The 19,097-nt window shown below is 47.6% G+C and overlaps 1 protein-coding gene across 16 annotated transcripts in view; it reads right to left on the reverse strand.

Moving 5' to 3' along the window:
- Positions 1–19,097, reverse strand: part of SGSM2 (small G protein signaling modulator 2) — an 81,189-nt gene that overhangs the window by 49,596 nt on the left and 12,496 nt on the right. For all 16 annotated transcript variants that reach the window (XM_083714368.1, XM_083714369.1, XM_083714382.1 and 13 more), the window contains exon 2: positions 16,498–16,573. In XM_083714368.1, the coding sequence (XP_083570494.1) occupies positions 16,498–16,573 (76 nt within the window). The remainder of the gene's footprint in view (positions 1–16,497; positions 16,574–19,097) is intronic.

Consider the following 19,097-nt stretch of genomic DNA (forward strand, 5'->3'; position numbering starts at 1 on the left):
ATGAGGATTGCCCAGTCTGGCTTGTTAGAGAACTACATTGCAATGGCCTTTGTCTACAAAACAAGAAATATCTGATAAATTAAATGCTGTACTATTACATTAAATATAATAATTAACAACAGCCCCAGTGTGGTATAGTGATTAGAGTGCCATACTAGGACCTGAGAGACCAGGGTTCAAATCTCCACAAAGCCATGATGCTTAGGCCAGTCACTGCCTCTCAGCATAACCTATGTCACAGGGTAATTGTGGGGAATTAAATGGGAGAGAACCATGTACGCCACCTTAAGTCATGGCCATCTGTCATGGATGCTTTAGTTCAGATTCCTGCATTGCAGGGGGCGGGGGTTCAACTAGATGACCCTCAGGGTCCCTTTCAACTCTACAAATCCATGTTTCCTTATAGTTTCTTAGAGAAACAGGTGGAATGTAAATGCAGTAAATGAAATCAAAATAACAGCCGCTGTCTTTTCATTTCAATACCCCATGTTTGCCAGAATATTCCTCAGGTTAGTGAGAGGGCTGCTAACTTCACAACCTCCTTGTAGGATTCGCTGAGACACCTGATTTGCCCCCGCAAATCCGCCCCTCGTTGCTTTGCAAAGAGACTTGAAATGCACACCAAATGAAGCCCCTGGCTTGTCACAAATTCTGGAGGCAGCTTTAAGCAGACTGCTTTCCCTCTAGGCTGCCATCTCCACTTCCCTCCCTCCAATCTGTAAAACGGGTACAATAAATACCGAGCCACTTTTGCAGAGCTGCTGTAAACAAATTACCAAGATAATGCGTGCTGAAGTGCTTTGAAGGCCCTGGAAAACACCGGATAAATCCTTGAATGAAGAACAATGCTTTATTACCGTAACATAAATAAATAAAATAGTGCTTACCTGGGCCCCTGCTGGCTAGAGAAAGGAGGTACAGCACAACATCCCAGAACCCTCCTAACAAAGGGAGTTGGTTAGGTGATACTAGTGTGCCAATCTGGTGTTACCACCTGATATAAAAGATTGGAGAGCTGGAATTTGCTGCCCCCCACCCCCCAGTTCTGAGGAGCATGCAATGGAGTGACACAATGGCACATCCCTCCTGCAGTATCGTCAGACGATCAGCCTTTCGCTTATCAGCTCAAAGTATCAGCATGCAGAAGCAGGCCACACCAGGCATGTCACTGCCCCTTTCATAAATACTTATCTCTTTCATAAATACTTATCTCTTCCTTTCTCTGCAATTTTGCTATGGCAAAACTGCAAATGCATTTGGCAGGGTCTCCTAATGAGAATATATTGCCTTCGCATACTTCTACGATGAGCTAAACATGAAAACAATAGCCAGGGGCTACACCTGGGGATTATATACAGTGGTACCTCGGGTTACATACACTTCAGGTTACAGACTCCGCTAACCCAGAAATAGTACCTCGGGTTAAGAACTTTGCTTCAGGATGGGAACAGAAATTGTGCTCTGGCGGTGCAGCAGCAGCGGGAGGCCCCATTAGCTAAAGTGGTGCTTCAGGTTAAGAACAGTTTCAGGTTAAGAACAGACCTCCAGAACGAATTAAGTTATCAACCCAAGGTACCAGTGTGTGTGTGTGTGTGTGTGTGTGTGTGTGTGTTGAGCGATCAGTGAAGTTTTAAAGATATATACCCTGTGACCTGGACTTCAATGATCTCCTAAACCAGAGGTCAGCAACCTTTATCAGCCATGGGTCAGTCCACCATCCCCCAGAGCATGTGGTGGGCCAGACTATATTTTTTGGGGGGGGGCGGGGAATGAACAAATTCCTATGCCCCATAAATAACCCAGAGATGCATTTTAAATAAAAGCACGCATTCTACTCATGTAAAAACACCAGGCAGGCCCCACAAATAACCCAGAGATGCATTTTAAATAAAAAGGACACACTCTCCTCATGTAAAAACACGCTGATTCCTGGACCATCCGCAGCCGGATTGAGAAGGCGATTGGGCCGCATCCGGCCCACGGGCCTTAGGTTGCCTACCCCTGTCCTAAACCTTGATGGAGTGATCAGTGCCGTAGAGCAAGCGCAGCTGAATCTTTAATGCTACATTCACCGCCCTAGCCTTCTTCATAGCTCCTTGTGTATTTTTAAAAATGATACACCTGTATACAAGTTCCCTGTGCATCTCTTGATCCTAAAACGATTCCTTGGCGGGGACGGGTTACCAGAGGTAAAAACAAACCATGCAAAACACGCACGCACAAACTCCCAGTCGTGCAGCAAGGGAAGCCAGCTGGTTGCTCTTAAACACACAAACCTCGCCAGATTCGGAAACTGAGTTGAAACGAGAAAGGGCCTGTCATGGACTGGCTGGATGCAGAAAAGTGGGGGGGGGGACATCAGCTGGGGAACCCCTAAGGGAACCCCCAGGGGAAGAAGGCTCAGAGCCAGGGAATTGGTGGTGGGATGAAGATAAGTGGTCAGAGGGAGAAGATGGAGCAGACTGGGTGGAGCAGGTGTCAAAAGCCGAAGAGGTATAATGGGCCCTCTGGAACAATATGCACAATGAAACAGCTATCCTTCAAATTTCACTCTTTTCTGAATTTTGTGGCGCAGGTCTCCAAGCAACCTATGTTCACGAAATGGCACGTTAGTTGGGGAAAGTGTGCACGGAAATGAAGATATTTGTGAAAATAACATGCAAAAATACATACTGCTAGGGAAACTGGCTTGCAAAAATGTGTACATTAGTCAAAACTGGATATAAAAATGCCTCTGCTAGGAGAAATTTGCACTAAAATGCTGGTGACCTTTCAGGATTTATTTACCGTATTTTTTGCTCTATAAGACGCACCAGACCATAAGACGCACCTAGTTTTTGGAGGAGGAAAACAAGAAAAAAAAATTCTGAATCTCAGAAGCCAGAACAGCAAGAGGGATCGCTGCGCAGCAAAAGCAGTGATCCCTCTTGCTGTTCTGGCTTCTGGGATAGCTGCGCAGCCTGCATTCGCTCCATAAGACGCGCACACATTTCCCCTTACTTTTTAGGAGGGAAAAAGTGAGTCTTATAGAGCCAAAAATACGGTATTTTTTAATAACAGATTCCTGCAAAATGTGAACAATGACAAATTGAGAGAACCAAAGTTGACAGATCCTTCCATCACTACTAAGAATACGCCATTCAAATGGCCTGTGCAGAACTGCTTTTCACCCCAGAAACTGAATAAAGCATGTTGCCGAACTTTGAGAATTACACCTGCCCCTTTTCACATACTGGGTCTTCTTGGAACACAAGCTCCATTAAAAAAAATTCACCCCCACCCCCCCATGAAAAAGGGAAGCTCGTTTAATACCAGAGTGGAGGAGGCGGGTCAGAGAGATGATTGCACTAATTGTCTCATTACCATTAGCGCCACGATCCTATTAGTCAGCTCAGAAAAAAACGGTTTGTTGATACACAAAGAACAATTAACCAATAATCTGCTCCTTGGCAGAAGAACACAACAGAGGGAAACAACCACGTCCTCAGGTGGCGAGAGGTATTTTAAAACATCAGGAGCACCAACAGCCGCTACTATGGCAACAAAACCGCAGGGGGAGGGGAAACGATTTCCAGATGTGCTCTGCAGGACCTGGCAAAATGTGGTGCATTCAAAGCGACAGGCCGCCACTCAAAGACAAACAGAGCCCGCCCCCCCCAATCCAGCACAATGTGCATAGCACCCCAGGGTGGGGGTCAAGCTTTTTTGCAAACCAAGGCAGAAAACCTTGCAAGCAACTCTCCCAATCCTTGCTGATGAGAGAGAGAGAGAATACTAATAAATTGAGGAGGTAAAAAATTGCTGGCCTTTCGTGACGCCTCAAACCAGCTGCCAAGGGGAGCTGCTTCAGACAACCAATTGATGGCTTTTGAGCAGAGGTTTGGCCCAGAAATCCATTTCCCTGAAACCAGAACCCCTGGGTCAACAGCTGAGGCATCGGCTGATGGGGAGCAGGTGGGGTTCGATCCTGCACTGCCTGTGCAGGCCAGTTCCCCGGGGACTGGTGTAGGCAGCCCATTCTGCAGGAGTTAACCCTCGCTCATCGGCTGATAAGTGGCGCAGGAGTTAAATCTTGCTCTGTCTGGCAAGGTTCCATGCAAACCCCTTCCTCTCAGCTTCCACCTCCTAGCAAAGTTTCCCTTGTAGAAGTCCACAGGGAAGAGGATGGGGGTGAGAATGAGCAGGATCTGCCTGCCATTGGCTCTGGCTCCAGCCACGGTCTGGGCTCCCTTCTACCCCAGAGTCCCAGTGAGTGTCCACAACCACTGCTGTCATTACCTCTGGCGCCACCTACTGTTGGGCTCCCTGCCTTCGACCCCACCAGGCCCAATTAACTGCATTATGCTACCCCCGGCAAACGGATATTTTATTTTAAACTTTTATTTATTCAGTTTCTATACCACCCTTCATCCGAGGACCACAGGGCTGTTTACAAGAGGAAAACACAAAAAAGACATACCAGAGGAACAAACAATAACAAACAAAAAGAATAACAATGTCCGTTCTCCAGACTTTTCACAGAGGAGGCACATGAAGAAAGGCCTCAGATTATGATTGCAGGAGGCTGATCAGTTCAAATGAAATGATGCAAACAAATAAGCAATAAAAAATAATAAAAAATGTATGTTTGTGTGTGTGAATTCTTACACATTTCAGGAAGTGGGGAAACAAGCCTACACAGCTTATTTTTTTAAAAAAAACTTTTTTTTAAAAAAAGTTCTCTCTCCTTCTCATAGGCACACTGGGAAAGAATTCCTTCCCTTTCCCTCGCAATACATTTCCCTCTGGATTTTGTGTTTTTTTTTTAATCGCCAAAGCCAATTCTGGAGATAAGCCTTCTCAACAGAATGTGGGCTTTTCAATTTGTCCACGGTTGTCTTCTGCGTTTGAAAATTACATTCGGTTTAATTGCCGGTAATAGGCTTTTGCTTTCAGGCAGGGAGAGAGAGAGAGAAATGCGTGTACGGTTTAGAAAGGCTGATATCCACTTTGTGAAAAGGGGAATTTGAAAGGCAGAGGCTGCCAGAGACCTGGGTGTCAGCCGCGCAGAGTAATTACGGCGGCAGTTCAGAGCCCCCTCTGCCACCTCCAGATATGTCACAAGCCCACACTGAACTGACAAAACAGGGCCTATGCAAATATATTTAACACTGGAGACGTAAATGCCCCCTTTTTAACTCCCTGCGGCAAAGCAGACGTGGGAAACCTCTGGCCTCCTCAGATGCTAATGAACTACAGTTCCCATTATCCCTGGCCATCAGCCGTACTAGTGGAGAATGGAAACGATTCCCTTCAGCTCCAGTGAGAATGGCAGCATAACATTGAGGTTGATGGGAACATAGCCACTAGGAAAGGTTGGTGTAGATCAGAGGTGGGTAGCCTGTGGCCCCCCAGATATTGTAGGCCTTCAACACCCCTGGTCATGGGTCATGCTAGCTGGAGGTGATGGGAGCCATGGTCCAAAACATCTGGAGAGAACTAGGTTGAAGAAGATGGGTCATACACCAAGGGTGTGGAATCTGCACCTCTCCAGAACTTGATGGCCACTAATTCCCATCAGTCCCAGCCATCATGACCAATGACCAGGTGTCATGGACTGGCCAGATGCAGAGGAGTGGTGGGAGGCTGGGGAACCCCCAGGGGAAGAAGACTCAGAGCCTGGGGAGTGGTGGTGGGATGACAATCAATGGTCAGAGGGAGAAGGCAACAGAGTTTAGTGAGCAGGAAGTCTATGGCAGAGAGAAGTCACGAATCAGAAGCAGAGACAGAAGCCAGAGAGAAGGGAGGCCAAGAGGCAGAGATGAGTCAGGCTGGTGAAGAGGCCAGGGTGTGTCCCTCTCTTGCTGGTCTCCCAGAACCAGAAGAGGCGTGAAGAGGGAGGAGCAAAGACAGACATGATGTGGTCTCAGATTGCTGAGGAAGGACCTGGGAGAGGAAGAGGCTTAGGCAACTGGGGAAAGGAAGCGACCTTCTGTCCCCACAACTGCCTCACAGAGGCAAGATCAACCGGGTTGAGTTGCTGTGCTCACTAGGCATGACCTCCTGAGCAGATCTTGTTTGAAGGGTTAACTTCACTTATGCCATGTGATTTATTGTTGACCTGCTCCTCACATCAGGGATGGTGGGATTCAGAGGCCCACAATATCTGGAGGGCCACAGGTTCCTTACCTCTGATCTACACCAACCTTCCATGTGGCATGAGTTTTCAAGGAACGCCTTTTCTGAGCATATCAGCGAGCCGTTTCCAGACAGGAGGTGGTTGCTGGGACATCCACAGCTCACGTCTGCCACTACAGAGAAGGTCCTGTGCAGCTTCTCCACAACCCACACGGAAACACAGAGGTCGTACGCAGTCTCCTGGTCCCTGCTGGTAATAAGCAACGTGCTGCCATTATATTGTACCATCAATGGCTATTAATAGCACTTAATGGACTGTGCGATTCAAAGAATTTACCCTGTGCCGGCAGTAAAGATATTGCCAAAGGCTTGGTCATCTAATGACGACAACAGTGTTTCTGTTGGCTCTACAAGATGGGACACAGAAGCGGAGCATATCCTGTCCCCATGGCCACATGGCCACATGGCTCCCTTAAAGGGCGTAACAGCTGCAAGTGAAGTAGCATGTGCCTCTTCACGCTGCAATGGACAGATCAGTCCAATCGTTCCACTGCACAGCAGCAGCTGGCAGAGAGCTTGAGAAAAAGAAAAAGGTCACACAGAACAGAGGGAGGAAATTCGCCGCCGGATTCTCCAAGCTCGCACCAGCAAAGCCTTCCAGTGTTGCACATTGGTGGAACATGCTTGTGAGATAGTGGCGTTAAGAGTCAGGGAGGGGAGGATGTCATGTTCAGCTCTGACCCAGAGCCAGACACCGAGTCCTCAAAGGATGGATGAGACAGTGCACAGGTGGAGGACCCAGAGGAGCAGGCAAGGGTCTCCTGGAACTGGTGCCAGAGATACCCTCTGGTGGGTGACCTGCTGGGAAATCCTTGGGGTTGTCCGAGGATGGGCAGCCAACCCTTGTTCCTTGAGCATTGAAAGGTCCAAGCCAAGGAAGAACTTCACTGTCGGGGGCATTATGCCTCTGGACAGTGTTTGTTGGGGGTCGCAAGTGGGAAGAGAGAGCTCTTGTGCTCAGCTCCTGCCTTGGGGCTTCCAAGTTGGGGCATCTGGGTGACCACTGTGAGCACAGGATGGCTAGACTAGATGGGCCTGATCCACCAGGGCTCTTCTTACATTCATCTATAGGTCCAGAGTCATCTCACAACTCAGGCGTAATGATTGTCAGCTCATGAGTAAAGAATCCCAAGAACTTGACCAGTTACTAATTATTGAATAGACTTATGCGCTCACATCTTCCTCCAGTGGAGCCCAGGGCAGCAACACTACCAGCAGCTAGGGTTAGGGTGTGGACTTGGAAGCCACTATATAGAAGGTCTCCCTATTAAACCTTCCAGAAACCACACAGGCCCCCGGTGCCTTGTACTTTGGGGCTGAGCTCCCACTTCTAATCCTCCTTCCTTGTGATATCGACTCTGGGCTGTTTCCTGATTGCTCCTGGATTATGTTTGGAAGCTAGATTGATTCTCTGTGCTTGAGATGGGCTGGGATAGCTCTGCCGGTAGAGCATGAGGCTCTTAACCTCAGGGTCGTGAGTTGGAGCCCCATGTTGAGCAAATGATCCCTGCATTGAAGGGGGGTTGGACTAGACGGCCCTCGTACTCTACAATTCTATGACCCTGACTAGTTCAGACTATGCTGCACCTGGAACCCTACTCTCTTGGATAAATGCTTTTGTTGAAAGGCTTTCACCTCTTTGGAGTGAGACCCTGGCCCCTGAGAGCACCTCCTAGACAACAATGGAAGGGAAGAGGGCAGTTGTCTCCGAATCCCAGGCCTGCAACTTTGTGTTCAGTAGCCCAGAGTCCTTAGGAGAGGGTTCCAGAGGTGGACCTTTGAGCCAGAGAAGGCAAAGTGTGGATCACAGCAAGGGAAAGGTCCTGCTCTCTGCACTGACCAAGTGCACAGCTGCCCTGCCCATATCACCAACCTGGGCTTATGGAAAGGACTGAGAAAATAACTCTTGTGTATTGTTTGGAACAAAGGCCTTGGCAGCTTGTGATGTTTTGAGCCAGCTAACTCTCTTCCTAGTAGGATATTATTTATTTAGGGTTTTTAACCTGACTTTCCATTCAAAGAGCACCCAAGGCTACCAGCAACTACAAAAAGAACAAGATCAGAATATTACACGCACGCACAAAGAATAGAACCTATTAGTCATATTCCACTCAAAAGCCCTCACTGGGTAAATATCAAATGAGCCAAAGCTCTGCTAAATGAAAGGAGAGGAAGGGTGTTCTCTAAAGCCTGAAGGATCCTGGAGCTTAACTAGAAAAGCACCAGATCAGCACCACGGACAGCTCCAGGAGACAATGCGGTTGCTTCCCTTCCTCTGATACCAGTCACTGCTCTAAGGCCTCTAGGGTTATTCTTGACTGCCAAACAAGATTCTCACAGCACAGGGGAAAACGGCTCAGATTTATTGCGGCACAAGCTTCAGGGGCTTACAGACAGATTGGAGAAAGTGGGCTGGGAATCTGCTAGCCTTTACGATGCTCCCAGACTTCATTCATAAAACTGATGGAGGGAAGCTGTCAAGCTCCAGCCCCAAAACGCAAAGGCAGCAGCTGTTCCTTGAAAAGCAAGGAAGAGGTCTTTATTCGGGCTGATAGTAGCTCAGGCTCAGCTGCAAGGGTAAGGTCCAGAAAACAGGACCCCAAGGAACAGGAGCAAGGCAAGAGCTTTAGAACTGAACGGAAGCAGACTGAAGAAACCCCAAAACCCCAACTGAAGAATCATGGCAAGAAAAATTGACGGACTATGCAGAACTGGCAAAACTGACATACAAGCTACGGGACAAGGATAACTGTGAGATGAGTGGGAACCCTTTACAAAGTATCTGAAGACGCAACAAAGTGAACTGGACTCCTTGGCAGGTTTTGAATAAACATTCACAAACCTTTTATTGATAATAATCAGCTAAATAGTTTGAGGATCTATACAACTTTGTAACATGCAGAAAACAGCAGTCTCAGAGAAACCAGAGACTGGAAGTGAGGGATGTCAGGGGGTGGGGGTGGGTGGGTTTTGTGGGGGAGGGTGGGGGGAGGGAGGAAAAATAGCGGGGAAAACAAGGGTGATATGTTTTTGGATAATATGCCTTGTTTTAATTTTGAATAAAAAACTTTTTTTTAAAAAAAAGAACTGAACGGAAGCTATACAGATGTCCCAACAGAGGACACATCCCTCCCACAGAGCTTTAAAAGAAGAGGCAGTAGACTCACTCAAGGGACTCTCTCCCCCTACGGCTCCACCACGTACCTGCTGGGCGGGTGTGTCTGATCCCACCTACAAAGGTGGCCCCTGGTTCATGGCTACAAGACTGTGTTCTGTCTTTCTGCCACCAGCTCTGCTGCCACCCCTTCTCCTTCTGGCAGGCCTAAGTGCTCCTCCCAGCCCAATAAGGAGGCTCTATACTCCATAAGGGGAGGAGGGAGAGCCTACCCCTCTCTGGCATCTCAGTACAGTTCAGTCGGTAGCAGCATGGGACTCTTAACCTCAGGGTCATGGGTTTGAGTCTGAAGCTGGGCAAAAGATTCCTACTTTGACCCTTGCAGTCCTTTCCAATATTTGAGAATTACAAGGGAAGAACCTCCCTCTTCCATCCCTTCCAGGCTCGCTACCTGCTCTTTCTCCCTCCATCTTCTCCTCTTCTGCCTCTGCTTAAACACCTCTGTGAGAGGGAGGGGCAGAGACAGGAAGCAGTGGCAAACTCTTGCAGTGAGGCAAACTCTGCCTGCTTCTGGCTCAGTCTCCACCTCTGTCCCCACCCCACCCCCACTGCATCACAGATGAATCCGATACTGCTTTGCTTCTGTTTAGTATCTGCCTCTGAATATGTGTTGATGGATATGATAATGCAAGTTAATCGCTCGCCAGCTGCTAGCAGTTGCTAAGGTCTCCTAGTGAGGCTTGGGAAGGAATCCACTTCCCCACACGGAATGTGAGAGGGTGCCTGTAATTAGTGTTTTTAAGCAATGGAGGTGAGGTTGGCTGTTGTGATCACACCTTGGCTAATTGAAAGGAGAACTGCCAAGCCTTTTCAACAGGTTTGGAAAAATGGCCTTGATTGGGGGGGGCGGGGCGGATTATGAATTGCGTGTGTGTACGAATAAGCAAATTCCATGCTCAGGATCATTGGAATTTAAAATAAAAACTGCCAGTATTGTAAGGCTATTATAGAAATCTACGGTGCGAACTGCACTTGGGAGTACTGTATAGGGTTCTGGTCGCCCCACCTCAAAAAGGAGTTGGAAAAGGTTTCAGAAAAGGGCTAGCAAACTGACTGAGGGGATGGGGCGATTCCTCTATAAAGAAAGGTTGCAGCGTCCGGGACTTTTTAGTTTAGAGAAAACACCAGTAAGAGGCGACATAATGGAAGTTTATAAAATTAAGCCTGGCGTGGAAGAGGTGGATAGAGAAATGTTTTTCTCCCTCTCTCGTAACACTAGTGGGCATCTGAATGATGGAAGATGCCGGGCAGATAAAATGCAGCATTTCTCCATGTGGTGCATAGTGAAACTACGGAACTCACCGCCACAGGAAGCAGTGAGGGCTACCAGCCTAGAGGATGAAACACATTCATGGCTACAAAAGGCTTCTGGACATGATGGCTGTGCTCTGCTCCCACAGTTGGAGGCGATCATGCTTCTGAATACCCCTTGCTGGAGGGAGAGAACGTTCTTGCGCTTGGGTCTCGCTTGCAGGTTTTGCACCTGCAGCTGACCGGCCATGGTGAGAACAGAACGGCGGACAAGATAGGACCAGCAGGCTCCTTCTTACGTTCTCATATTATCTATATCTGCTTACTTCCCTCTCATCCAGCTTGTTGTGAGGCTCGTTCCCGTTCTATTTTTGAAAGCCGCCCCACACAAGAGGGTGAGTCACTTGCCTGCAAGCACACTTCTCCTTACCCAACAGTTTGGGCTCTCTTGATTGGGTCTGAGGTTTTGCCAGCCTCGCTGCCAGTCAGTGGGGATTCATTCTCCCATTCTTCCTGGGTGCCAGGGGCAGCGTCGATATACAGATCTGCCTTTGGAATCCCGGTGAAAGCAAGCTCGCGCCTCTCACTTAGTTTGCAAGAGGCTCCTTTATCATTATATTGGGGGGGGGGGTGTTGAGTCATGTTCTTATGCAGCTGCATTGTTTTACAGTATACTTTCTGGATGCCTCACGGTCATATTATAAAGCAGTCGTGTTCTGTGTTACGAATCAAGCACTGGTAGGATTTGTTTCTTTGCATTTTCCAACCTATTTCTTAATCAATAAAGAATCGGGTGTGGCCCAAGCAAATTTTTACTCTGAAAGGGTGGCCGAGAGAAAAAAGTTTGAGAACCACAGGTCTACAGTGAATGGCAGCAGCCCTAAAGGGTTGCAGGCAGGGGCTGCTCCCAGCATCTAAATGCAAACCAAAGAGCTAAGGTCCCTTCCCCAAGTGCTTTCTTGCTCTCCTCCACATAAGCATCACAGAAGAGGAAGTGATTCTCAGGGAGGTGGACAGGTGAGCCGGCTTGGCTTCACAGCATCCAGAAACAGCGTTAGAAATTCCCCAGGTGCCTTTTGCGATTGGCGTCAGTCCAAGGGCGACCACCAAGTTGGTGACTCTCGTCTCCATCTGGCTGGCCCCTCTGGTTTTCTTAAGCAGGTAAGCGGAACAGCTTATTTATTGCATTTACAGTGGTACCTCGGGTTAAAAACTTAATTCGTTCTGGAGGTCTGTTCTTAACCTGAAACTGTTCTTAACCTGAAGCACCACTTTAGCTAATGGGGCCTCCTGCTGCCGCTGCGCCGCCGGAGTACAATTTCTGTTCTCATCCTGAAGCAAAGTTCTTAACCCGAGGTACTATTTCTGGGTTAGCGGAGTCTGTAACCTGAAGCGTATGTAACCTGAAGCGTCTATAACCTGAGGTACCACTGTATATCCCGACTTTTTCTCCAAGGAGTACAGTGGTACCTCTGGTTGCAAATGGGATCCATTCCAGAGGTCCGTTCGCAATGTGAAAAGCCCGCAACGTGAAGTGCCGTATCTGCGCAGGTGCGCGGTTCGATCTGGCACTTGTGCACATGCGTGAAGTGTGATTTAGCGCTTGTGCGCATGCGCGAGCGGTGAATCCCAGAAGTAACTCTTTCTGGTACTTCTGGGTCACCGCAGGATGCAACCTGAAAAAACATAACATGAAGCAAACTTAACATGAGGTATGACTGTACACGGTTCACCTCCCTCCTTGGTCAGTTCCCTACAACGGCCCTGTGAGGTAGGCTAAGGGGCTGTGGCTGACTCCAAGGTCACCCAGGGAGCTTCAGGACTGAGGGAGGATTTGAACCCTGATCTCCCAAGTCCTGGTCTGACACTCTAACCTCTACACCACACTGGCTCCCTAGAGCACTTCTGCTTGGGGCAGCTCTATAAATTAAGTAGGTAAACAAGCATGGAGAAAGCAAAATGTCACTTAGAGAAGGATCTGAAATATTTTCCTTGAAGCTTGAATTTGTTTTATTCTGGATTGTTTTATTTGATGTTTTAAAGTCTTGGAAACCATTTTGAGATTTCCCCCCTTTAAAAGATAGAGATATAGAAATGAAATGAATAATAATAATAAATTGCAATGTATAAAAAAGGACGCCTAGACACTCTGTTGTGGTGACCGTAACCTAGGTTTAAGGTCCCATTTGGTGATTAAAGGTAAAGGGACCCCTGACCATTGGGTCCAGTCGTGGCCAACTCTGGGGTTGCGGCACTCATCTCGCTTTATTGGCCAATGGAGCCGGCCTTCAGCTTCTGGGTCATGTGGCCAGCATGACTAAGCCGCTTCTGGCGAACCAGAGCAGCGCACGGAAACGCCGTTTACCTTCCCGCCAGAGCAGTACCTATTTATCTACTTCACTTTGACATGCTTTCGAACTGCTAGGTTGGCAGGAATTTGGTGATTAGCTTATACTATATCTGAGTTTCTAACACTGTCCAGAAAGCTGCATTAAGTTTGACTGGGGTGGCCTGCATTTAAGCCTCAAAGCCGCACCCCCACTTTCCAGACAGATGCATTTGATGCAGACAGCTCCCAGGCTCAGTGACCGCAGGCAATGAATGCCCTGAAGGCTGCTTGACTCCATCTCCTACAAGACAGACAAGAGATCAGGGTGTTGCATCGATTTTCCGGCCTCAGGAAGCACAGCGTCACTCATTACCAGGGCTGTCTATTGACCACAATACTCTGCAAGTGTGCAGAATGTGGAACTGTGCACAGAATCAATCTGTCTGCAAAGCTCAGGCTTATTTGACTTTTTTTTAAAGTGCTTATCAGGCTTGGTTTTAAATCAAGAGAGACCCGATTGATTTGCAAGTAGACAAAGCCATTTAATTGTTGATTCAGGCTATTCCCCTCGACTGATCCTATCCAGCAGAGAATTGGCTGCCTGGCTACAGAGGCTCCTAACCTGGTTGCGCTGTTCAATGGTAGGTCAGTGCAGGAGTAAGAAGCAGCCTTATCTATGATGTGATCATGGATGAGGGAACTGAACTGCCTTGTGTAACCAAGACCTGGGTAGGTGAATTGCTTTTCTGCAATGCAGTTCTCCAGCTAAGGAATGCATATAGCAGGGTAAAGGTGTTCACAAGAACGCATTAAAATGCACGTATTAGTGAAAATGACGTACAAAAATGCATCCTATTAGGGGGAATTGGTTGCAAAAATGTCTATATTGAGCGGAGTATATCAGGGAAATCTGCAATGAAATGCTGTGAATTTAAAGACTTAAAGAAAAAAGCTGGGACTGAACTGAACACAATAGGCAGGTTCATAATTGATCACTGACATTATTGATATTTACCCTAAGATTATTAAATAGTCACTGCTGTGATAATTAAGTACATTGGTATAATAATGTTTTCAAGAATAATGTGTTGATGTATGATTATGCTGCATTTCAGTTTTTACTCTTTTAGTATACATCTAATTGAAAAATGTAAAAAAGGAAAAAAGGGGGCAACATGCTACAACAAACAGACCAGATCACTTTGTCACAAGTGGCCAATAGTCCACAGCAAAATGCACTTTGCGCCCGGCTAATATCGAACACTGACCCCACTCATCTGACTGGGCTGACCCAGCTGATCTGGGCAGCTCCCAACAAATTATAAAAACACAATTAAACATCTTCCTGATAATTTGAATAATGTAATAATTTGAATGACGTTAAGAAGAACCCTGCTGGATCATGCAAGTGGCTCATCTACTCCAGCATCCTGTTCTCACAGTGGCCAATCAGATGCCTGTGGGACACCCCCAAGCACAACCTGAATACAAAACCTGCACTTTCCCTTCCTGCAGTTTCCAGCTGCTGGCATTCAGAAGCATAAAGATATGATACAATATCTTTATTGTCATTGTCCCATGCAGAACAACGAAATTGAAAAACTGCATAAAACTACATAAAAACTACATAAAAACATTCAGAAACCCCTAAAAACTCTGAAACCCCATTTTAAAATACACTATACTATAGAGACCCCTTATGCTGTGTTTAGAACCAGAATTGCATTTGCGTAGAAGCTGTTTCTCAGGCGGCTAGTCCTGGCCTTTATAACCCTATACCTTCTTCCAGAAGGCAGAAGCTGAAAGAAATCATTTCCGGGGTGTGTACTATCATGCGCTATCTCTGCCGCTTTCTTATGGCACCTGGCAGCATAGATTTGATCTAAGGTGGGAAGAGTGCACCCAATTATTCTCTCTGCAGTCTTTACAACCCTGGATAGCATTGTTTTTTCCCTGGCCGTGCAGCTCCCAAACCACACACAGACTGCTGCTAGCCTTCAAGTTAGAACATAGTCATCGTGGTGAGCAGCCCTTGATAACCTTGCCCTCCATAGATTTGTCCAATCCTCTGTTAAATCCATCCAAGTAGATGGCCATCCTTGCCTCTTGTGGCAGAGAGTTCCATAAGTTAACCATGCGCTGCGCCTCGCTGCCCTTCAGCACAACCATCCGACCTGCTGGGGATGCTCGGCATAAACTTTGCAAACACTTCCCATCTCTCCAGAGACTGCAAAAAGACATTCCTGGGGTACTGGGGAGGCAGACTGCAATACAACCCTTTTCCTAGCTGGGAAGGGCTGCCAAGCAACTAACGTTTCAGGTGTTGTTAACAAAAAGCGAAATGAAAAAAGGTTGCCAATAAAACTGTCACTTGAAGCACAAACCACAACTCCGCAAAAAAACCGAACAAAAATAAACCAGCCTCTGTGCCAGTAAAGAGGCCTAGCAGGGGGATCTTATTTTATTTCCTTAAAGTGGGGAATCAATCAAAAACCACTAGTGTTGAACAGCGGGTGTCAATCAAATGGAACAGCACTCGCCTCCGCACGGCGCTGAAGCAAAACATAAAATGATCCACTCAAATACTTGAGGAGGAGGGAATGTACTACATAGAAGGACCATGTGAAAGAGGTTTGTCCCAAATGGAAACTTTATCCATCTAGTGCCATGCTATATATCCACGATCCTCTCAACGAAAGAGATCAGAAACTGAACCTAGAGGTCTTTCAGGAAGCAGAAGGGGAAACCAACGAGGTGGAGACATGCAATGACCATCTTCAAATATCTTAAGGGTTAGTAGAGTGCCTGTACTTTCTAGGGGAGTTATTGTTATTAATTTGTTACTTGATTAGTCACTTTGCTCCTAAAAATGACTGAAAAGTGACCTGCTAACACAACAAAAATACTAAAACCTAAAAAACAAAACACATGCTTCCATACAAATAGAAGACAGCGCCAGCAGATCCTGCCCCACCAAAAGAGGTCAGAAATCCTTAAAAACCCTTCAAACTAAGGGCCAAGAGTGCCTTAAACTAAACTGAGAGGGCTCCAGGTAAGCCTCCACTGGGAGGACATTCCACAAGTGGGGAGCCACCACTGCAAAGGCCTTGCGTTGCCTCCCTCCTGCGGAGGGGCACACAGGGTATTCAGTGCCCACTGGTTCAAAACGGCTGGTGATCAGGGAGGGGCCATAGCACAGTGGCAGGACATCTGCCTTGTCTCCTAACAACGGCTCAGCAATAAAGTTCCTGGCTCTCTAAACTCTACAATCTGATTAAAGCCGGTGTATTCAACTGTGGCTAATGTAGTCATGATTTGCAACATGCATTCCAGGCACAGAACTTGTGGTTCTGTTGGGCTGCAAAGCTGTTGCAGCACGCGCGCACACACAGAGTGCATGGTAGTAAAATTACAAAGGACACCCTAGTTTACACCAGTTTGGAGCTCCAGCAATTTTGTTACTTACCACATAATACAGTGACGAAGCAACGGTTTGTCACTTGCTGCTTGATGCAATGATAACGCAACTGTTTTGTGCATGGCAACGCAACAATTATTCACTTACCGCACAATGCAATGACGTGGCTGCTGTCTTCGTGCACAAACTTCCGGGTGACAGCTTCTTCCATGATCTGCTTCACCTGAACAGGAATAAATAAAGAAGTTTATGCACGGAAAGCAACACTCGATGGGTCATAAAGACGCAGAGGGAGAACCTTAGAGAGTCCAGCAATAGGTTGGGCTGTTTGTCTAGGCAAGTTTCTCCTAAAGAGACTGCAGGTTTCCAGGCCTCAGGCAGAGTAAGTATCTTTCCCCACAACCTGGTACCTGATTCCTTCATGAAAGGGGATGCCAAGCACTGAGCGCAGAAGTTTCACATGCAAATGTGCTCTGCTTCTCGGCTGCAAGACCCCAGCTCACTCAGTGGTGGAGCATCAGGCGGGCCTGAAAAAGCTCGGTTGGTAGAGCATTGTGGGTTCAGTGGCGTAGCATGGGTTGTCAGCACCCGGGGCAAGGCAAGTAATTTGTGCCCCCTAACCCATGGATTTGCGCCCCCTAACCCTAACCCCCAGATGTTGCGCCCGGTGCGGCCGGGCCCCCCCTGCACCCCCCGCGCTACGCCACTGTGTGGGTTTGAGCCCCACGTGGGGCAAAAGGTGCCTGCACTGCAGGGGGTTGGACTAAATGACCCTCATGGTCCCTTCCAACTCTACAATTCCACAAGTCTACAACCTGCTATTCCATGCAAAAAAATAATAATCCAAGGATCAGTCCTCAACAGTATCTCCTGGTAGAGTGACCTAGACCCTGCAGAGCGGCTGCCAGTCAGTGCAGACAACAGTGAGATAGATGTTCTGATTCAGTAGAAGGCTGAGTTCTCTGTCCTATGTTCCCACTGACTCTATGAATGAGAGGAATGTATTGGCCATCTATCCCAATGGCATTGCAGAGGGTTGGACAAGATGACCGCTGGGGTCCCTTCCAACTCAAAAATTCTATGATTTTATCCCGGTATTAACCGCTTTGACTGGCAAAGGTCCTCCAGGGTCTTGGGGACTGATCTTCCCCAGGCCAATGTCGAAGGGGCCATTGCCAGGCTGCCCTCTGGTGCCCCCCTCATGCCAATGGGTGTCTCTGCCAATCCTTTATTTCCGCCAGATGACAGAGTGGTGAGCTCTTGCCACTAAGTCCTCTTAAGGGGGAGCAGTTAATTAGGAAAAGAGAAAAAGTAGCAGATGGAAAACTGCTAATTTTCCTCTGCTCCAAATCACCCCTCCAATCCTCCGAAAACAAAGCAGCTGTCTCGAGGGAGCTTTTATACCTGTTTCTGTCCAGCATGCAAGCCTGCTTTGATGTTCAGTCTAAGTGACAATCCCATGGCCCTCGCTAGTTTTTGCTGGGTGTTCCTGTGTCATTGTATTAAAGAAAGCAGTGCTCTAACCCTGTGTGTTTGGCTGTTTTTCGACAGCAGCAGAACAAAAACAAACAAATAAATCTCCACCCTGTGAGGAGGAACCAAGCATCCCCGAAAGATGTCTCGCAGTGACCTTTCACGCCTGCCTTAGAACAAAGCCAAATGAGTGCAGGATCAGAGCAAATCGAACAGGAGGCCGTGCAGGAAGGCACCGAGGGTTTCGTTTTTGTTTGCACTGACATTCTGCAGCAAGCACCACTGGGAGGAAAAGATGCTTCCCAGCACAGCTGGACAGAAAGCAAATTGAAAGAAGAATTATTTGCAAGCAATTGGCTTAAGGCAGAGGAGGGAAGGAAAATGAAGCAGCACACTGAACAGGCAAGAACCTCTGCAGGAAGAAGAAGAAGCATGATGGCAGCGTTCCAAAGCTGCCACCCCATCCCCTTCGCTTGCTTTGGAAAACATTATTGTCTCTGGATCTTTGGCCAAGCCAAATGTGAGTGGGGAGCCACAGCCAGGTTTGCCTGTTTGATTATTTATTCCTTCTTTTCCCAGTGTTCCGGCTGCAACCGCCATTCACCAGACAGCCAAAACTACACCACCGGTCCACAAAAGGAATGGATCAGCAGACTTGAGATTTGCAGAAGCGGAACATTTTTTCAGAAAAAAATTCAGAGACACTGACTCCCGCCCCCCCCCCCAAAAAAAAACCCACATCCTATTTGTGGGAGGTTGTGGTCTCTCCTTCCTTGGAGGGTTTTAAGTAGAGGCTGGATGGCCATCTGTCATGGAAGCTTTAGTGGAGGTTCCTGCATTGCAGGGGGTTGGACTAGATGACCCTTGGGGTCCCTTCCAATTCTACAATTCTGTGATTCTACGGTCAAATTCATTTGCTGGCTGTGGAATGCTGGCTAAAGTCCCATCATGCCACTTTAAATACAGTGGTACCTCGGGTTACATATGCTTCAGGTTACATACGCTTCAGGTTACAGACTCCCCTAACCCAGAAATAGTACCTTGGGTTAAGAACTTTGCTTCAGGATGAGAACAGAAATCGTGCTCCGGCGGCACGGCGGCAGCAGGAGGCCCCATTAGCTAAAGTGGTGCTTCAGGTTAAGAACAGTTTCAGGTTAAGAATGGACCTCCGGAACGAATTAAGTACGTAACCAGAGGCACCACTGTACTTTCAAACATGGCTTTCCCCCAAAATCCTGGGAACTGAAGGGCACTGAGAGTGGTTTGAGAATCTC

The sequence above is a fragment of the Podarcis gaigeae genome, assembly GCF_964106915.1.
Source record: "Podarcis gaigeae genome assembly, chromosome: 15".
Lineage (NCBI taxonomy): Eukaryota > Metazoa > Chordata > Lepidosauria > Squamata > Lacertidae > Podarcis > Podarcis gaigeae.